Source organism: Myxocyprinus asiaticus, chromosome 16, assembly GCF_019703515.2.
Source record: "Myxocyprinus asiaticus isolate MX2 ecotype Aquarium Trade chromosome 16, UBuf_Myxa_2, whole genome shotgun sequence".
NCBI lineage: Eukaryota > Metazoa > Chordata > Actinopteri > Cypriniformes > Catostomidae > Myxocyprinus > Myxocyprinus asiaticus.
The window spans coordinates 44,196,930-44,218,116 of NC_059359.1; the positions used below are offsets into that span (position 1 = coordinate 44,196,930).

At 36.0% G+C, this 21,187-nt stretch overlaps 2 protein-coding genes across 3 annotated transcripts in view; one reads left to right on the plus strand and one right to left on the minus strand.

Moving 5' to 3' along the window:
* The window catches only part of LOC127453890 (CAP-Gly domain-containing linker protein 4-like), a 34,436-nt gene extending 30,595 nt beyond the window's left edge, over positions 1-3,841 (plus strand). Inside the window, exons 9-10 of one of the 2 annotated variants that reach the window (XR_007899464.1) lie at positions 1,302-1,428; positions 1,545-1,575. Coding sequence is in view for 1 of the 2 variants with exons in the window: in XM_051720647.1 (XP_051576607.1) it covers positions 1,545-1,602 (58 nt within the window). In the remaining variant the exon portion in view is untranslated. Of the gene's footprint in view, positions 1-1,301; positions 1,429-1,544 lie in introns of both variants that reach the window. The other variant, XM_051720647.1, reaches the window with a different exon arrangement.
* Positions 3,842-3,971: 130 nt separating this feature from the next.
* LOC127453881 (endoribonuclease ZC3H12A-like) lies at positions 3,972-18,661 on the minus strand. The gene is made up of 6 exons (XM_051720628.1): positions 18,524-18,661; positions 16,601-17,050; positions 12,132-12,271; positions 8,158-8,392; positions 7,929-8,035; positions 3,972-7,338 (listed from the first exon to the last, which is right to left on the minus strand). Exons 2-6 carry the CDS (start codon positions 16,954-16,956, stop codon positions 6,425-6,427), a joined length of 1,752 nt encoding a protein of 583 aa, XP_051576588.1. The 5' UTR covers positions 16,957-17,050; positions 18,524-18,661; the 3' UTR covers positions 3,972-6,424.
* Positions 18,662-21,187: the final 2,526 nt, after the last annotated feature.

A 21,187-nucleotide genomic window follows, 5' to 3' on the forward strand; every position in this document is an offset into this window, starting at 1 on the left:
CAGATCTTCATGCTCATTCACAGAAAATATAATATAATAAAGCCTTATGACCATTAAACCATAGTGAACCTTATGTGCACAGGTTTCCAATGTTGGCAATTCCTTAATAAATGCTTCATAAGTGTCCACTTTACATTAAGGTACATTTTCAAAGGTTACTAATGTTGAATAAGTGTTATTAGGCTTTTTATAACATGTGAGGTAAAATGGCTCACTATTTGGCAGGTATTGACAGTCAGCCTTTTTCATGTTATAACCACATATCAGTGATTAATAATGCATTTGTAAAAGAGTTTTTGGTCATTAATAAACCCCTTTATAAACCTTTTACAGAATATATCATATAATAACATCTGATGACCATTAAACCATATAGAACTTTATGTACATATCTTTCTAATGTTGAAAACCCTGTAATAAATGCTTCATAAGTGTCCACTTTACATTAAGGTACATTTTCAAATGTTACTAATGTTGAATAAGTGTTATTAGGCTTTTTATAACATGTGAGGTAAAATGGCTCACTATTTGGCAGGTATTGACAGTCAGCCTTTTTCATGTTATAACCACATATCAGTGATTAATAATGCATTTGTAAAAGAGTTTTTGGTCATTAATAAACCCCTTTATAAACCTTTTACAGAATATATCATATAATAACATCTGATGACCATTAAACCATATAGAACTTTATGTACATATCTTTCTAATGTTGAAAACCCTGTAATAAATGCTTCATAAGTGTCCACTTTACATTAAGGTACATTTTCAAATGTTACTAATGTTGAATAAGTGTTATTAGGCTTTTTATAACATGTGAGGTAAAATGGCTCACTATTTGGCAGGTATTGACAGTCAGCCTTTTTCATGTTATAACCACATATCAGTGATTAATAATGCATTTGTAAAAGAGTTTTTGGTCATTAATAAACCCCTTTATAAACCTTTTACAGAATATATCATATAATAACATCTGATGACCATTAAACCATATAGAACTTTATGTACATATCTTTCTAATGTTGAAAACCCTGTAATAAATGCTTCATATGTGTCCACTTTACATTAAGGTACATTTTCAAATGTTACTAATGTTGAATAAGTGTTTTTAGGCTTTTTATAACATTTGAGGTAAAATGGCTCACTATTTGCCAGGTATTGACAGTCACCCTTTATCATGTTGTTATAAGCACATATCAGTGATTAATAATGCATTTGTAAATGAGTTATTGGTAATTAATAAACCCCTTTATAAACCCTTAACAAAATGAATGTAAAGTGTTGCCATTATGTTTTGTCAGGTGACCAAGGAAGTCTTGCTGGATAAACTAGTTAAGAAGTTTTGTGGTAACAAACAGCACACCAGCATCCAAAACACAATATATGCTGGTCTTTTCAGTGGGGTAGCTACTGGATATTTTCATAAGGGTAATGATAATGTTATTAATCAATTATACCATTTTAAAAAATTCTGGTAAACTTTTAAATGTACAGTAACATATTTTTTCTGATATTTCTTTTCTCTTTTCCCACTTTCTCCTCAGTGAACCTGGACATGGAGTGTTTGTAGCATTCAGTAAATTGTTAATGGCTTGGGAGTAGACACTTTAATAGGGCACTCAAGGTCATTTTTACAACAACTTGCTGCATGGATCCACAATTCACTTGTGTATACACTTTAACTCTGTAGAACAATAACTACTTACTGGCAAATTGGTTACCTTTCACAGCTGGTAACTTTGTATGCAGTGATAGCAAACCAAAAATGGTTAGGAAAGAATGAGATTTTAGATGTTAAATCTCTATTCACATGCTTTATATGTTAAGGTGGCCTGCTGTTACCTGTTACTTGGCCCACATGAAATGCTTTATATTTCTCTCTCTCCCTTTTTTTAATTTTTATTTCTATTTTTTTTTAAATGATTGTGGAAAAAAATTCCTTGGAAGTCTGGATAATGTGTTAAATGGAGCGGAGATAACTTCCTTATCAGCAGCTGAAAGCATGATCATTGATCAATTAGCCAAAATATTTTCATACAGGAAGCAGATTAGAAATGGTTTCAGAATTCAGTGGAAATCTGTGAAGCTTTCTGCGTAATTCTGCAGTCACAGATTCCATGCAGGTCTATCTAGTACCAATATCCCCTAATGCAAATGAAAGAAACATTTCTTGAATTGACAATAAGTGGATAAAACCAACTGAAACAGACATATAGGTCAAATCCCATTCATGTTCACCTCTGCTGCATTGATCATTCATACTATTGCTGAATTAAGTTTAAAATACCACATATATCACATGAGACCACTCAAGTGTGTTTGGCCTGTATAATGAACTGTGAACTCCTGCATACAGTTTACAAGAGACTGTCTCTGTATATTGAAGAATGTGTTCTGATGTTCCAGGAAAGACTTTGGACTGATACATGACTTTTCATGGACATCATCAAGATCATGTTAAAACATGTTATGCAACAAACTTGTTTACCCCACCGATTTCTCAAAGATAAATGATAATGTTAACAAATGATGTTGGGGGCCTGGGTAACTTAACAAGTAAACACGCTGACTACCACACCTGGAGTTGCAAGTTCGAATCCAGGGTGTGCTGAGTGACTCCAGCCAGGTCTCCTAAGCAACCAATTGGCCCGGTTGCTATGGAAGCTAGAGTCACATGGGGTAACCTCCTCGTGGTCACTATAATGTGGTTCTCGCTCTTGGTGGGGCGTGTGGTGAGTTGTGCGTGGATGCCGTGGAGAGTAGCGTGAAGCCTCCACACGCGCTATGTTTCTGTGGTAACGCGCTCAACAAGCCACGTGATAAAATGAGTGGATTAACAGTATCAGACGCGGAGGCAACTGTGATTCATCCTCCGCCACCCAGATTGAGGCGAGTCACTACGCCACCATGAGGACTTAGAGCGCATTGGGAATTGGGCATTCCAAATTGGGGAGAAAAAAATAAATAAATAAAAAACAAACAAACAACAACAACAACAACAAAAAAGAAAGTTTGTTAACATGTTAACAAAGTTGAGTGACTTATTTATATAAATTCATAAGGAAGCCCTTGTGGTAACGTCACACACAAGTTGTACTTTGGCCTTTTGAGTTATTTTGTCTCCAACTTCCTTTTACGAAAAAAGGAAATCACATGGATTAAATAAATAATGATCACGTGATTTACATTTGAGCTGCTTTGCATTTTCATAACTCACTCTTTTCTTTTTTTTTTGCCACATATGAACTTCCTTCTTCCTTGTAGAGGCAGATAGAGAGAGAGAAGCATGTTTTTTTTTTTTATAATTTGTAAACAAATGATGACTTTTTGCATATGACAGTATTTTTTTTTTTCACTAAATTCAAGTAATTCAAAAAAAAAAAAAAATAATAATTACTCTACAAACCATTTTTATATTATTGCTGGGCAAGTCCCTTTGTATACGAACTTGCTCATATCTCACAGCATTTTAAGTCAGGATATTAATACTGAACTTATCTCTAGTTAGAGAACCTAGAAGTAGTTTATTCACCCAGATTTATACAGGTTAAGTAAATTGATGTTTGTATAACTTTAGGTTTCAAACAATTATTTGTAATCAGTAGTAATATTAATACTTTTTTTTATAAAGTAACAAAGAATTGGAGTAAAGTGTAGTATAAAACTTAATGTTGATATTAAGTGACAAAAAGTTACTTTGTCAGCAAATGACATGGCAATTAAAATCAAAACAGAAACTATTTTACTGAAATATTTAATTTACTTAAAACAACAGTAAGCATTGTTTCCAGGCAGCAGTCCACTGCATATATTTCATTTACAGTAGCCTATGGGTAAGAGCTTCAATCTGATTAAAAATGGAAAAATCATTTTTCAAAATAATAGTAACAACATTTTTATGTATTTATTATATTTTTTCAATTTTGACTTGTTGATCATCAGGTGTACTATTAAAGAAAAACCATACACAATTGTTATTTTATTTACTTTAATTACTATTTACTGAAGTACATATTTCCACTGTATTTGCCAATGCAGTGCTGAGAACTCATCTCCTGTTAACATTCATTTTAAGAAACTGGGTGAATAGTGCCAAACATGCTGCACTATTGCTACCTGGATACCTTAATCTACATATAACAAGCTCAACAACACAACAAAGCTAACTGAAGTTGATTTTTATCTACAGTTTAGGACTAAACAAACAAAAAAGTTCTTGTCAATGGAACATCTTTGCAAACAGATGCTATAACAAAAACATCTAAGGTGTTTTACACAGTCTCCTCTGAAGAGAAATCTTGATATCTTTAGATGAAGCTTGATAAAATCATACTCGCTGTTTCTTTGAATTTGTTCTCTTTAAAATATAAATATTTGCTAGTCAAAGTTTGTACAGTACATAAATACCAATGTTTTGTGACGCGGCACTCTGTCATCATAATGTTGGATTGATACGGAAGCCAATGATAAATGAATGTTTCATAGTTACTAATTTTAACTAACAATATTTGTCATGTATTAGTATTATATATTTTATATTTCAGGGCTTTGGCATTTTTCGAACTCATTTAAAAATAAACTGTGATTAGTTAGTGTAAAGAATTCACTCTTCATTCATTTCAGAGCAGAAGTTTAAATATCGTGATGAGGAAAGTCTAGTTTGTATAGCTGGAAAGATTTGAGATGCCCTGTTTATTCAAATTTAAAATGTGGATTCTTTTAGGGGGGTTTTGACAGTGTAACAAAGCAGAGCCAACTTGATAAGAAACACAAATTCAAAGCATGGATATGAAGTATTTTGTCGAGTAGTTCAATAAAATACAGATACAGAAATTGCAATGTGCCACACAGTTGATACTTTGCAACTGGAATACTTTGCAGTGTTGTGTGTAGTATCTAATTACTTTTAAATTGTATTACTTAAGTCAGAAAGTAGTGTAACATTTGAAATTCTTGTAATCAGATTACAGTTACTGACTTTCAATTATTTACTTTTAAGTAAATTACTTGGGTTACACATATTTCTAAACAATATATATATTTTTTTATATGTAGAATGCATTCAAAACATTCAAAGCATTTTTGAAGAGTCGCTAACGAGTCATTGTAAGGGAGAAACTAGTGAATTACTTGCGTGCAACAATATACAAGGAGGAAATATATTATTTTGAATTCGTTGAACACAAACTTCTTTGGAAAATGTTTTAGAAAGTAACTTAAAAGTGAAGTAATTAGTTATGTGATTACTTTTCCAAAAAAGTGATCAGTAAAGTAATCTGATTACAATGTTAAGAGAAGTAATTAGTCATTTGCAGTGGATTACTTTTTTAGTAACTTACCCAACACTGGTACTATGCCTCTCAATGCATGATGACCCAAGTAATTAAAACGCACCGGGGGATTCCCACACCTTATAACTGATACAAGGCAATACACTGAAAAGGCTAGACGTGAGAACACCTTTTACTATTTCAGTAAGTATTTGTATCCCACTTACAAATTACAAACTCACTCTGAACATTGAAAACAGGACTGGTCCACAATTACTACACTTAACATATAAATATATTAAAGAGCACCTATTATGGTTTTTAAACATGCCTAATTTTGTTTTAGAGGTCCCATACAATAGATTTACAAGCATTCAAGTTCAAAAAACACTTTCATTTGCTCATAATTTAAATTGCAGCATTACCTTTTTTTTCCCCAGTGTCAAAAACGACTCCTTCAATGATCTGTTCTAAAGGATTCATTCTAAACTCCTCCTCTCAGAGAGCATACTCTGCTCTGATTGGTCAGATGTCCTAGTCTGCTGTGATTGGTCTACCGCTTAGTGTAGTGTTTGAGGGCGGGTAAAAGCTGTTCGTGAGCAGCCAATGAAGACCAGAGGCGGGTTTTTTTGTTAACATAGGTTAGTACAGGAAGTAAGTCTGGAATTACTAACGACTCGTTTCAGATGTTCAGAATCGGTTTTTTCTTTTGAGAGTCAATAACTCCATTTGTCGTGCACTTTGATTTTTGAAACTTTGCAGACCTTTTTACATTCACAAACAGCTATATAACACATTGCATGAAAGGTAATATTTGAAAAACCATAATAGGTGCTCTTTAAGAATTCCCAAATGAAATTTCAGCTTTTGTCCTAACCAAACCAAATTTTTAGCCTTTGAGTCAAGGTACCGTTTGCTACAAGTTAGGAGCAACAATTGATGTAATATGCATCAAACTTTTAGATGAACAAGTCTAGACACACGTTTGACTTTCTAGTCATACATAGTTACCACATGTACTATGTGATAAGTCATTTAGGTTTAAGAGACTTCACTTCTGAAACCTCCAAACCATCAGAGTCAGAGACTCTATTTAGTTTTTTTTAAGTGTCTTGTCACGTAGTGTCCAAAGAATTGGGGAAAGTTTCAAAGAATCAAAAGAACTCTCCCTTGGACTTCAGCTTGAGAACTTCTGCAGCCAGCTGCTGTGGATCTTTTAGCTGTGGGAACATTTCCATAACTTTGTCTACATGATGTGGGTTGAAAATCGCATGAAGCTTCTTCCTGAGCTCCTGGCGTTCCTCTTGGAAAGCATTGGACTGTTGCATGCCTGAGTGCTGTTGGCTTCCATAACCATCGACAGACCTATGGAAGCTAGGACAGGGGAGAGGTTCTGGTAAACTGGATGTCTGCATCGATTGTACATAGCAAGGGTAAGACCAGCCGCTTGGCTGGATGTAAGTGGGAAGACTGTAACGCTGGACAGGGTTGGACAGAGGTAGAGAGCTGTAGGCACTATAGTTGGGCTGATGGTTGGAGAAGGGACTCATGTTGTTGTGGTAGTGCTGGCCACCTGCAGGTAAAGCTGGGTTTGAGGAACCTCCACAGCTACTGGATATCGATGGATGACTGGGTCTCATCCTATGTAACTCATCCAGGCTCTGGGACGGCTCTGAAAAGGAGCCGAGCCCAGAGTCGGAACTGAAAATGGATGAAGGGTATGTTGGGAATGGAGGTGGGAGACTGGTCCGGTCAGTGGCTGGATGCAAGGACTTGTTCATGGAGAAAATCTCGTCACAGTAATGGAGCATGGCATCCCTGCTGTCATTTCTCTCAGATTCCAGATTGAGCTTCTGCTCCAGTTCTTGCTCTAAAGACGGAGAGCAGGACCCAAAACCAGGGTCGTATCTTTGGTACATGCCTCTTAATGAGCCAGTTCCTCGACTGTCCTCTTTAGATCCAGACAGTTTGGCATTTTCTCTGAGCTCGTCGGCTAGAGAGCGCTGCGACTGCTTGGTGCGCTCTGGGTGGTAGAACTTACACTTGATACCATATGTGCACTTTTTCCCTGAAGAGCAAAAAGTAGAGGAAAAAAGGAGTTGTTGTTACAAAGTTTATCAAGGTCTACCTTCTTTTATTCACAGACCTTGTTTTTTATATATATATATATATATATATATATATATATATATAGTGAATTGGTGGGTTTTTGTTAAATGTGAGCCAAAATCATCACAATTAAAAGAACCAAAGACTTAAACTACTTCAGCCTGTGTGCATTGAATTTATTTAATACACAAGTTTCACAATTTGAGTTGAATTACTGAAATAAATGAACTTTTCCATGACATTCTAATTTATTGAGATGCACCTGTATGTATCTCAATTAAGACAATTACATAGTCTTTAGTTAATATTAACTCAAAAATACTGGAAACTAGAAAATGTGCATTATTCATTGACAAAATTATTGGTACATTTGCAGAAGGGAACACCAAGTTAAGGTCTATGAATTATCGGTCAATGCCAATAATCGGAAAATACCAAATATGCCAAATATTATCAGATTAAATCATCTTCGCTGATGTCACTAATGTAAATGTTCAATGGCTTGATAAATGGTTAAACAGCAACAAGACCTGTTCCTCAAGTACTTACCATATGGACAGAGTTGGCGCTTGTGGTCTTGTAACATTGTTTTTTTCCGAAGGAAATTATCCAAGTTGGGTCCATGTCGGCCGAGAGGGTCGTCAGGTGGCATAAACCTGTGGAGGATGGGATGGTAATAGTTTAGACAAGTTTGAAGGAAGTTGAACATAAGAGGTATTAGCAAAAACATTAGCAACTCTTGAGGAATAGCAAATATCATCTGGTTGAAATGACGTACTTGTCATTGACGAAGGAGTACATTAGCAATCTCTCTTCAATGGAACGTTTCCACTCCGGCCGTTCACTCTGCAGGTCGCGATATGTGTCGTTGGACACTATAATGCCATCCAGGTCATGAGCTAGCTTGACAATGAAGCGATCATCATAGCACACCACACGCTTTCCTCCTACCCGTCGTGAAGGCGTAAACACAAGAATCTTCTTTCTCTCCAGCTCTCCTAAAATGTGTTGATCTGGAAACAAAGACAAAAACGTATTACATTCAAAAGGAAAAACCTTCCATGTCTTTAAGTACAGTAATTCGTTTCATTTTAGCATTGATTTAAGAACACTCTCATTGGCAGGACAATATATGGGAAATATGAGGAATTTAGTTGTTCTGGCTCTGATTCCAATTACACGTAACAATTCCATTAACGATTAATTTAGAACTTTTGAGGAAGTGCTCAGTAATTACATACACTAATTAATGTCCCATTAGCCTTGAGTACACACAGAGACTATTTAGCAGAGATGGGCCACTCCTATTAAAATGAATGGGAGAAACTAGAACGTCCAACGGTCAATGGACGTATTAAGGAAGTTCTGCCTTGCAGGTAAAAGAGCCAATCACCTTTGAGATACAGACTTCACCAGTCTATCAACTTGGGAACATGCATACAAATTAGCTAACAAGCGGGGGAAATTGCGTTTTTGTTTTTTTGTGCATAATCTGAGGTAAAGATGCGCAATTTATGATTCCAGGGTTGTCAGATTTTACTGCTGATTTGAAATATGTTCTTTGACCGTTATCTTGACCAACTGTTTTGGAAATTTCGGTCATTCCCCATTCAAGTAGACAGTAGCTGCAATTTCATGATTGGAAATAGCTTCCAGGGAGCATTTCAAAGATGGCCGCCACTGGACTGATTTGTTAGAAAGACTTTGCTACACATACAACTACACTGGTTTGTTGTTCCTTGAAAATCTTTTGGTTCCAGTATTTTGATTAAATGGAACTATTTTTTGATTCCCAACCCCATATTGGACAACAACCACCATTCATTAACAGAATAACCAGATCATAAAATACTTAAAAAAATTGTAGTATGCAGAGAGACTAGCTTGTGTATTCCCATTCAGAGACAGCTAGTTTCACTACACATATGGGTATGAGTTTCATTCACATCAATAGCTCATCTTTGATTTAATTCCTTGTTTGACTGGTCCTCTACATTACAGAGATACAAAACAACACTGGTCATTGTTGATGTTCACATCAACACACACTATCCTCCTAAAGTAACCATACCACATGCTATTTTGGGGAGTTGGACAACCATAATATCCCCATAATAAAGGCTCCCATCTCTGTACTAATTCCTCACACAGCACATGACTCAATGAAAGATTCACAGTGAAACTTGTTGTAGGTCATAAGGGAAAGCTCTCGAACTTCCTGGTGGGAAATTCCCAGATAAACCTGCAGGAAACTTTACACTTCCTTATTGCTCTGTTTTGTTATTATTCTTGTAGCTCAAATTGATTTGAGGAATGTGAGCAGGAGCGTGCACAGATCATTTCAGAATTGAGACAGTGTTGGGACATAAACCAGTGTTATTATCATCTAACACCCCAGGGCTGTTAAACTAAACCTGAATGTTTCTAAAGTCCAAAAACAAATGTCTTTGTGCTGTAAAATGTATAAATACCACATGTACCTGTATGGAGGGGCTGTTTTGCAACAGTAAACCATTACAGTAATAATGGCAAATGGTACAAGCCTTGGTATTACAACTGCCGAAAAAAAGCAGCTACTTTTTCTAATGTGAAACAAACTTTATTAAAGGGATAGTTGACTCAAATTAATATTCTGTCAATATGTTATCACCCTAATAATGTTGTACACTGTATGACTTTCTTTCTTCCAAGATACAAAAAAGGAGATGTCTCAGTCACCATTCAGTTTTACTGCACTGGGAAAAGAAGCAATGTTTCTCCACAGAAGAAAGAAATACTAGTTTGAGAACAATAAATGATGACTTAGTTTTAGATTTCGTGTGCTTTCAATCCATTTCATGCAGATGAAGAGTCAAACACATCAGTGTCTAATGCCACAGTCAACAGAGCTGCTCATTTTGTAGTTTCTAAATCCTGGAAAAGGTTCATATTAGCTAAATTAACAGACTTTCACATTTTACATAAACATACATTGTCATAAATCAAATTAGAATTTTGCTGCTCTGATATCTTTAAAAAAAAAAAAAAAAGTTGCCAAGAACTACCATAAGGACGTAAGTTTACATACGAGATGAATCAGACAACCGTAGTCCTTAAAAAGTAACTTGTTAACAAAACCCACAATTTCTTATGCTACAGTTCATCTATTGTTATACTCCCCAAAAAATTTTATGTTAGTAGCTTCCCACGGCAAAACTTTATAGCATTGTTTGTCTTTTTTTCCAGTAAAAATATTGAATATCTTTAAAACTTTAAACATTCGTAAGATATATTTACTTTACTAGAAAATTTACTTTTACTAGATGCAAAATAATGTATTAGGATTTGTTTTCAGAGAATAAACCCAGTCGTAAAAGTCACAATAATAGTACGCTACAGAGAAATCGTCCAAGTTCGCTTGTAGAAAACCGACTTTTACTCTCATAAAGAAAAATAAACATACAAATTTTTCCTAAGTGTAATCCCTTACCCAAACCCTAACCTAACCATGATTTTAATAGGAAAATAACTTCTGTGTAATACAGAAGAAAGAAAACATTGGGGTTTGCATATTACAGGCTAATTACATACAAGTCATACCTTTTCATTAGGGCTGTTGATTTAATGCATTAATTCAGTGCGATTAATCATATAAAAAATAACGCGTTAAAAAATTAGAGCAATTAATCATGTCCCTGCACAGTAATAAGGAATATTCCTTCCAAATAAGCAATTCAAGCGTGGAGTACCACCTGTTTTCTCCAGGGGGCAGTAAGCGAAACTCACTGTATAGGCAACGCACAGCTCATACAGAGAACAAACCACACTTACCGACAACAGACAACACAAGATTAGAACACGTTCTTGCGAACAAACACAGCTTGACTGAGCACAAATCCGAAGACAGGGATCTCAAGACATGTGAGTTTCAAACTCCCTTTAACTTGACACAGCAACCTAAAAATGGTACGTTTATGACACAACGCAACCGTGACAGTCCAAAAACATCCGTCTGACACAGGTGTACGTTGACACGTCCGTAGACAAGCCCTAATAATAAATCTTGGACTTACTGACGAATTTAATTTCAAAATGGATTGCTGTGAACTTTAGGCCAATGATTGGCTTTTGTTAAGTAATATGGAAATAAACAATATATTGCATTCTAAAGCCACTTTTTGTATTGTCTTGTTTAATGCTTCCCTTGTTTGCCAAAATAATGTAATTCATTTTAATTATTTGTATTATTTTTTAATATATGTTATTTATAATTATTTAAATATAACTACTTATAATCACTTAATCATTATATATTGAATTATTGTTATTTGAGGAGCTTTCTCAGCCAATATTTATGTTTGCGATTAACTGCAATTAATTAGTCGGCATACCATGTAATTAATTCGATTAAATATTTTAATCGATTGACAGCCCTATTCTCATACAAATTAGTTGAGTTGTCATAAGATTATTTTGCAAAGAATACATCTTGAATAAGGTTTATTTTTCTTACCCCATTGGCAACTTTTCTTTCTTATTGTAAGCATAAATTTAACTAAATTTAGAGAGGTATATGCTTAAAACAAGGGAAAAAACTATTTTCCAGTGGGCTAAGAAAAAATATAAGAAAAAATGACTGATTAAGAAAATGATTTTGTTATAGTGTAAAGTATAGGCAAATTTCATTCCATGTCCGATGGGCGTTTTCACCTTTTAGACAAACTGGTCTGTGATGACTCATTTTTCCGACAAGGGCCGAGGGAGTGTCTTTACCTGAAATGGGCACATCAGGCCTGGGCTGCTCTTTTCTCCAGGAGGGCACAAACACAGTAATATGCCTGTGTCCTCGCTCAAGGAAGTAGCTGACAGCCAGCTCAATCCCTCGGCATGAAAACACTTCCTTGTTCCCATGACTGAAAGAGAAAGAGAGAGAGAGAGAGAGAGAGATAAAGACAGGGGAAAAAACAGAGACTGACAGAATATTTTATAGTCAATAAAGAAAAAAATTATTGGAGGAAAGCAAGAGAGACAATGTGCAAAATATATTTGCATAAAGCATTTTTTTTTAAAGAAATAGTTCCTCCCATTTGCTTAAAGCAATGATGCAACTAAAATACAAGCTAAAACATGATTTGATTTGCATAGCCACAAATGTAATACTACAAGACAACTGCAACTGTTGAAGGATGCTTGTTACAAATGATAATTGTACCGCTGATAAAGAAACACTGATAGATGATAGCCCTTACAAACGATGACAGAATTGTAAATTGTGATGCAATGTTTGTTTTGACTGGGAAAATAAATCCAATAATACACTCAAAATACAAACAGCAATTTCCATTACATCATGATGTTATTACAGATTTTGATGCATCAATACAGATCAGTAATGTACATTGTTATCTTTACAGCTGAAGATGATTATGAAAAGATAAATGACACAACATACCTTTATTTGTATCTTATAAGCCTTTTTTATTATTATTTATTATTATTATTATTATTATTATTATGATTTAATAAAAAAAAAAAAGTTATCCCCCTTTTCTCCCCAGTTTGTAATGCCCAATTCCCACTACTTAGTAGGTCGTGGTGGTGGCGCGGTTTCTCACCTTAATCTGGGTGGCAGAGGACAAGTCTCAGTTGCCTCCATTTCTGAGACAGTCAATCCGCGCATCTTATAACGTGGCTCACTCTGCATGACACCGCGGAGAATCCGTACGTGGAGGCTCATGCTACTCTCCGCGATCCACATACAACTTACCACGCGCCCCATTGAAAGCGAGTACCACTAATCACGACCACAAGAAGGTTACCCCATGTGACTCTACCCTCCCTAGCAACCGGGCCAATTTGGTTGCTTAGGAGACCTGGCTGGAGTCACTCAGCACACCCTGGATTCAAACTTGCGACTCCAGAGGTGGTAGTCAGCATCAATACTCGCTGAGCTACCCAGGCCCCCTAAGCCTTTTTTATTTTAAATAGAAAGCCTCAGTCCCCATTTACTGTCACTGCATCTTTTTTCCATTCAATTAAAGTACATGGTGACTGGGACTATCAGTGCCTAAAATTCTGCCTAACATCTCCTATTGTGTTCCAAGGATGAAAGACTAAATGTCTGAATGACATCAGTGTGAGTAAATTATGACAGAATTATTAATAAACTATTAATGTAAGTCTTCTGTGGCACTCTACTACTAATCTCTCTTGTCTTCAAGTTATTAAAAACTTCAAGGAAACATTTTCAAGTCTTTCACAATATTCCCCTATGTGAGCTTTGCAGAATGCATGACCAAATATGTGGTTGGGTGTGTTGTGTGTAAAGATTTGGGCCTTGCCAACAGGAAGTGAAATGTTTAAATATGTGTTCCGGGTGTGATTTGCATACAGGAGGGCAATGAAGCATGGACAAGGGGAAGTAGAAACCTGTTTAGAAGAATCTAAGGTTTAAGGTCAAAGCCCAAGACAACATGTGAACCATCCAGTGTAGTTGCATATACATTTACTACTTTTACACTGAACTGGGCATTTCTAAAGAATGAGCATTCCTTATCAACAATCAACAACAACGCTTTCATGTTTCAATGCCATAATTCCACTGTAATATTCACAGTTTGAAAAAAAATCCAGCTTGTAATACGATTTAACAAGCTTTTACAGTGGCAGTATTGTTACAATAATCAGGGATGAACCAAAAATAAAGTTAAGTCAAAAGTGAAAGCAACAGAGTACCTTAGAGGACACTGAGGGAGTTTATTTTCTGAAAATGGTTTTGCTTTCCCTCACAATAGTTTTGCGTGTGGTATTTGTATTGAAACCATAGTAACCACAAAATTTAACATAGTTTTTTCTGCAGAACTATAGTTCAACCATGGTATTTGTAGTAAAACAATCAACAAATTTACCATGGTTTTATACATGACCATGATATTTGTGGTAACTATGGTCATACTACAAATAACATAGTTTAAGGATGATAACTAGTAAAATGATGGTTAATTTTAATAAGGGAATGACAAAGGTATTGTGAGGGAACGCAAAACTTATAGCGAGGGAACAGAAAACTCTGATAAGTTTTGCATTTCCTCGCAAAAGTTTGCGTTCCTTCACAGTAAGCAAACTTTAGCGAGGGAATGCAAACTATTGCGAGGGAATGCAAACTATTGGGAGGAAGAGAACACAAACTGTAACAAGGGAACTCAAAATGTTGCAAAGAAATGCAAAAATTATTGCGCTAAAATGCAAACTATAGTTAGGGAACACAAACTACTTCAAGGGAATGCAAACTATTGCGAAGAAGCGCAAACTATTACGAGGGAACGCAAACTGTAAAGAGGGAACTCAAACTATTGCAAAGAAACGCAAAATTTATTGCGATAGAATGTAAACTATAGTGAGGGAACACAAACTATTTTGAGGGAACGCAAACAATTGCAAGCAAGTGCAAACTATAGGGAGGGAACAAAAACTGTTGCGAGGGAATGCAAACTTGCAAGGTAGCGCAAACTATTGCAAGGAAGCTCAAACTATTGCGAGGGAATGCAAACTATTGTGAGGGAATGCAAACTATTGTGAGGGAATGCAAAACTTATTGCAATAAAATGCAAACTATAGCAAGGAAGCGCAAACTTTTGCGAGGAATCGCAAACTATTGCAAAGGAATGCAAAACTTATTGCGAGGGAATGCAAACTATAGCAAGGAAGCGCAAACTATAGCAAGGAAGCGCAAACTATAGCAAGGAAGCGCAAACTATTGCAAGGAAGCGCAAACTATTGCAAGGGAATGCAAACTATTGCGAGAGGACGCAAACTATTGCGAGGGAACGCAAACTATTGCGAGGGAACGCAAACTATTGCGAGGGAATGGGAATGCAAACTATTGCAAGGAAGCGCAAACTATTGTGTGGGAACGCAAACTATTGTGAGGAAACGCAAACTATTTTAAAGGAATGCAAAACTTATTGCGAGGGAAAACAAACTATAGCAAGGGAATGCAAACTATTGCAAGGAAGCGCAAACTATTGGTAAGGAATGCAAACTATTGCAAAGGAACTCAAAACTTATTGCGAGGGAACTCAAAACTTATTGCGAGGGAACACAAACTATTGCGAGGGAACGCAAACTATTGCGAGGGAACGCAAACTATTGCGAGGGAACGCAAACTATTGCAAAGAAATGCAAAACTTGTTGCAAGGAAATTCAACTATAGCGAGGGAACATAAACTATTGTGAGGAAGCGCAAACTATAGCGAGGGAACACAAACTATTGCAAAGGAACCTGAAGGGAATACAAACTATTGTGAGGAAATGCAAAACTTATATAGGGAACAAATTACTGTGAGGGAGCACAAACTATAGCGAGGGAACGCAAACTATTTGTGAGGAAACGCAAAGCTTTTTGCTCTATAGTAAGCCTTGACAACAATCTGGGAAAAGTTCACAATCGGAATGTACTTTTCCAGTATTCCCAAGGAACTGCATTTGTTAGGGCAACTTGTTGATACATGTTGATTCTTGTTAAACTTGGAGACTGTCAGAGACTTAAAACTCTGACTGAGGTTTGTGTTTGAAAGCAACTGATAAATTCTGTTTCGAAATAATCTATTCTAGATTATTAATTATTCTAGAATCCTAGGGAAATGTTCACTGCGACTCTTTCTCCAGAACAGTTCAGCTGTAGAACTAAGAGCTCTTCTTGATTGACCCCAGAAACTGCAGTATGGTCTGTTATGTTTGCAGTCTCTGTATTTGTTCTTTTTATTTGTTCATGCATTTTGCAGAAGCTTTATCCAAAGCAAATTAGGGGCTGTTTAGACCAGACGCAGTCTTGTGTTAAAAAGAAAAGAAAAAACTAGATGCAGTGCAATGAATGCAACAGACAGGTGTCTTGAGACATGTTTTTAAAAGAACAAGTTCTTTTAACATGATACAGCATCTTAGAAACGGTCCAAGACGTCCGCTTAGAGCATGTTTACATAGAAAAACAATGAAAACATAGCACAGATGGATGCAAAAGCATGTTCGAACAGCCCCCTTCGGTGCATTCAAGGTATACATTTTTTGTTAGTGCATGCTTCCTGGGATTCGAACCAACAACATATAAGTTTACTCTACATTGTATTGCATATTTTATTGTAATGCATATAGTGAATATGGTATTGTATTGTAGAGTATGTACTACTAAAATGTAGATGAAAATTAAAAAGGTGCAAGTAAAACTATTTATAATATATACGAACCTCATGGCCACATTGCTGCCATCAATAACTATAGGTTTCAGATTATTGTCAGGCTCAGTGGAGGCCTCCAACGACACGTCTCTTGAGCCCTGTCCCCTTGAAGAGCTTCCTCCACGATATGGCAAACTGAAGCCACTATCGTCACTGTCTGAGTTAGAGGAGGGCAAGGCCTTCGCCCCCGAACGAACCAGCTCGCCCAGTACTGCATTGGTGTCTGTGCCCAGGCCAAGCTTCTGCAGAGCGGCCTTCACCTCCTGTGGAGAGTAACCCAGTTTACGGAAGAAATCCACCTTCATCTGCAGGTCAGGGCCATCTTGTCCCAGGCTGGTGGGTGGGTGGCAACACCTCGACTGCATCCTGCTGTCTGCTGTATGTGTGATGCTCTCAGTGGAAAAGCTCCAGTGATGTCCATATGCTGCTCAGACATGTTGCTCTTGCGTCTAAATAAGACTGAAATATGAACAAATAAAAACAAATAAACACAAAGCATGTTAATTAAAGCAAAGTTGTTAGAACATACATAAACTGTAAGCTAGAAGTTGAAATGAAATATAATGGGTTATACATATCTTTTATCTAACTATCTATCTATCCATTCATCCATCCATCTGTCTGTCTATCCTCTATCTATCCATTCATCCATCCATCCATCCATCCATCTGTCTGTCTATCCTCTATCTATCTATTCATCCATCCATCTCAAAAGATATATAAACAAGAAGTAATATAAGGCAATATTGCATTTCACAACTTTCTAATGTGATTTAATCCCAACCAAACCATAATTCTTTTAAGTCTTCAATAAAATGACTTTTAAATGCGTTTCAATTTTCAAATTTCAAACAGTAAAGACAGACTGGAATATCAATTTGGAACCAATTCTAAAGCACCATTATGAACTAGATCTTTTACAACACATAGTTCCCTATAGGACTATTATGTATTACAATAGGATGAAATACCCCCATAAGACATGAAAAAGTGGAATAAATATATAATAAAGAATCTTTCAGAATGTTCCACAACTTTAATAGCTCCACATTGGCATTTCCTCTCACTGTCCATTATTAAGATTATTACAATGCAAGTTGAGTTCTGATAACTACGATACTATACGGTGGCAACACCATGGTACTTTGACATACCTTGAAATTCCAGGTAAATACCATGGTAAATATGTATACAGTAATCATAGGATATTCAGTCCTATGGTATATATCATGCGGTTATTGCCAAAGATTCACCATCTGAAACCATCATGGTGTAACGGTACTGCCACAGTAGTTTTTTCTAAGAGGAACATTAAATTATATCCAATAGGACTTAACAAACACATAAACACTCACTTTTTTGATCCCATAAGGATTGGTTACAAAGTATGACAGAAATTCCAATAGGAATCCTGCCCTCATTGCTTCGGTTTTGTTGTCTAGGGGGTTTAAATAATTAAACTGCCGCTTGGAAAACTTTCCCAAAGAATGGTGATTTGTGAACTGGCGTGGAAATGCGTTTGGGAATGTTGTTATCGATTAACTACTTTAAAAACACATTTTGACAACTGAGAGGCAATCTACAGTTTATCTAAACACCTTAAAGAACTACATGCTGTCACGAACACAGAATAATAAACGTTCATCACATACATCTACTCTGCGACTCGACAAACTAGACGTCTGCCATAATAACCGACGTTGTTAAATTCAGAGTGACAGCTGCCTTGATTATAATGTTGGCCTTCTAATTCGTCGCGTCGCTCGCGTACACCTTAGACCCGGTGTTGTGCACTATTCGAGGAAGTTATGATAATAAACTGTTTGTACTTTTAACCTGAGAATAATAAAGCGTCGATATGAACTGTATCTAATGGAGTCTAACTCTACTTGTCTCGTGTGTTTGAAGTAAAACAGAATAAATGAGACCTACCATATTCTTTAGATGATGAGTCCTCTCTAGTGATCTAGAACGCCTGTGAGAGGTCTTAAGCTTCATTACATGTTTTATTGGAACACCTTTATTCATCTACTTCCTGCTTTAGGTGACTCCACCTGTTTCTCCCCTCAGCAGAGAGAGAGAGAGAGAGAGAGAGAGAGAGAGAGAGAGAGATGCAAAATTACTATTTTCTTTTCTTTCTTTTCTTTTCTTCTCCTTTCTTTTTGGGGTGAAATGTGGCCTGGCCATGTTTCAAGATTTACAAACTTACTACAATAAAATGAACAACATGTAAAACAAAACTGTGAGCACTTCATAGACCTATTAATATCTACTGTATATTAAATAGGAAATATGATGATGTGGATTGAGTTTTAATAAGAATACCTGAGATTTTATGATCCTGACGTAAGGCTTCTTACGAGAGTGAGTGAGTGGTAATATTACACTCCGATTATGACACTGAGGAAGTTATGAGTGAAAACACAAGCAGGACAAGATGTTATTTCTCTCCCACGTGATTTCACCAAACAAACACTTTGATTTACTTTCATTTAATTTCATTTTAATTTAATTACAGTTTCTTTTTTGTCTGCGAGAACACGTTGTAATGTTTGATTTTGTATGTTGTTGACTGATGTTTTTTTAAAATTTTCTATTAAGGATGCATGTCAAATTGATCTGCTTCCAATACTGGTGCTAAAAAGCACTATTTATGATCAATAACTATTTGGTAAACATTATATTGTGCATCCACGGTTTCTATGTTTCAGTGTGATTTACAAGAAAGTCACAGCAGCTACCATGGGAAAGCACAAACACTAACTTGGTTGTATGTGTAAAATGACAATCAAGAGATTGAATCTCTTATCTGCTCTGATAGCACACGTACATCACCCTGAAGCTGGGGTGGAGCAAGCCGCACCTCTCCATCCCGGGTGTCAGTGTATCCACTCTCCTCCATTTTTGTATCCATGCGCCTCTGGCAATGTTGCCCGCCCACACCAACCCCCCTCTTTATTTGATGTGTGCGTTTACATCTGGAAGACATATGTTTTACATTGTTTGCTCATCACACGCCCTTAAAAACAGTTGGGAAATCACTGATAAAGTGTGTGGGAAAAAAACAAACAAAACATGAAATTTTATAATTTTATACATTTAAATGTTGTTGTTTTTTTGTTTTTTGGAAGTAGAACATACTGTATGAATGACCATACAATTTGCAGTAAAAATATGTATTTAACAAGAAAATGCATGTACTTTTACAGTGAAATTATTGCCATGTGTGGGTAACGATGTGCACACATACACTGAAATATTGTATTAAATTTCACGTATTGTTCGGTTATATCTACACTGTCAGAAATAAGCATACGGTCGGGGTCCATTTGTGATCACATAGGTTACAGCTTATGTGGTTGTACCCTCACTGGGTCAAAGTTACACCTTAAGTTACTAATAAGTACCCTTTAGGGATAGATAAGGTACAAATACATTTCTGTACCATTTCCCCTAAAAGAGGTACAAAATACTGTGATCAAATGATTTGCCTGGTGGGGGATGGGGTTGTTCAAGGCTGCCAAAGCCAAACCCCTTCAAGTGCATGAAATTCACTTCATTGTCCCATACGTGATCTCAACAATTCAATAAACACGCAAATGAAAATCACCCAACACCAACATAAACTTAAATAGTAAATGAAAAAAGTAAAATGTTATACAGTAAAATATTTCATGTTCTCTGATCACATACAACAGGTGAAAAAAAAAAAAAATCCATATCTGACCTGGATTTTAGTGTTTATATTTAGAGCGTCAAGATGATGATGATGATTATTATTATTATTATTATTTACATAGAAAACAAATTCATTAAATTAAATGACAAACAAAGCCATTTTATCCCACATAAAATAAACGAGCTGTTTCTTTAAATAAAATCATTAAACTTTGGATCGTTTGGACATTTAATTTATTCAAAGGAAGAGCACAAACTCTTATGCACAATAAAAACTTTTTAAACAAGAAAAACTGAAGAGCTGCAAGTGCAACAGGTATTTTCACAGTGTAGGGCTTTATTCAGATTCGTCCAATGGGATTGACTCACTGCACGTGCTGTGCGCGGGAAGTTTGAAATGTGCATGGAGCTTTGGGCCGGTGTACAGCAAGTGTATATCGGCTATGATTGTTTTCCATCCACGAGCAATAATGCCATTTATAATATGTGCAAGTACAGTTGGAAAGATGCCAGCATTAATTCTGAATGCCCAAATTATTAAAAAACATTGCTGATTTATTACACTTTTGCTTCCCCAGCCACAGTATTGTCACAATAAATCCAAGCCTTATGACATTTTTGCCTGTAATCCTCGATCATGCTTATATATGTTTCTCTGTTTTTGTTAGCATACTTGGCACCAGTCTCTTTGATGAACAGAACATAATTTATTGTAAGTTATTATTTACTATCAAATTAAAGTAATAAAGCTCTGAAAACTTTATTTTCTCCTCTTTTTGAGCTTTATTTAAGTCACCATCCACTTACACTATGGCCAATAAACACTATGAAGATTTCAAACATTCAGCTTTTGTGTTCCACAGAAGAAAAAGATATACAGGTTTGGAGCGACATAAGGGGGAGTTCGGACATAGGAAT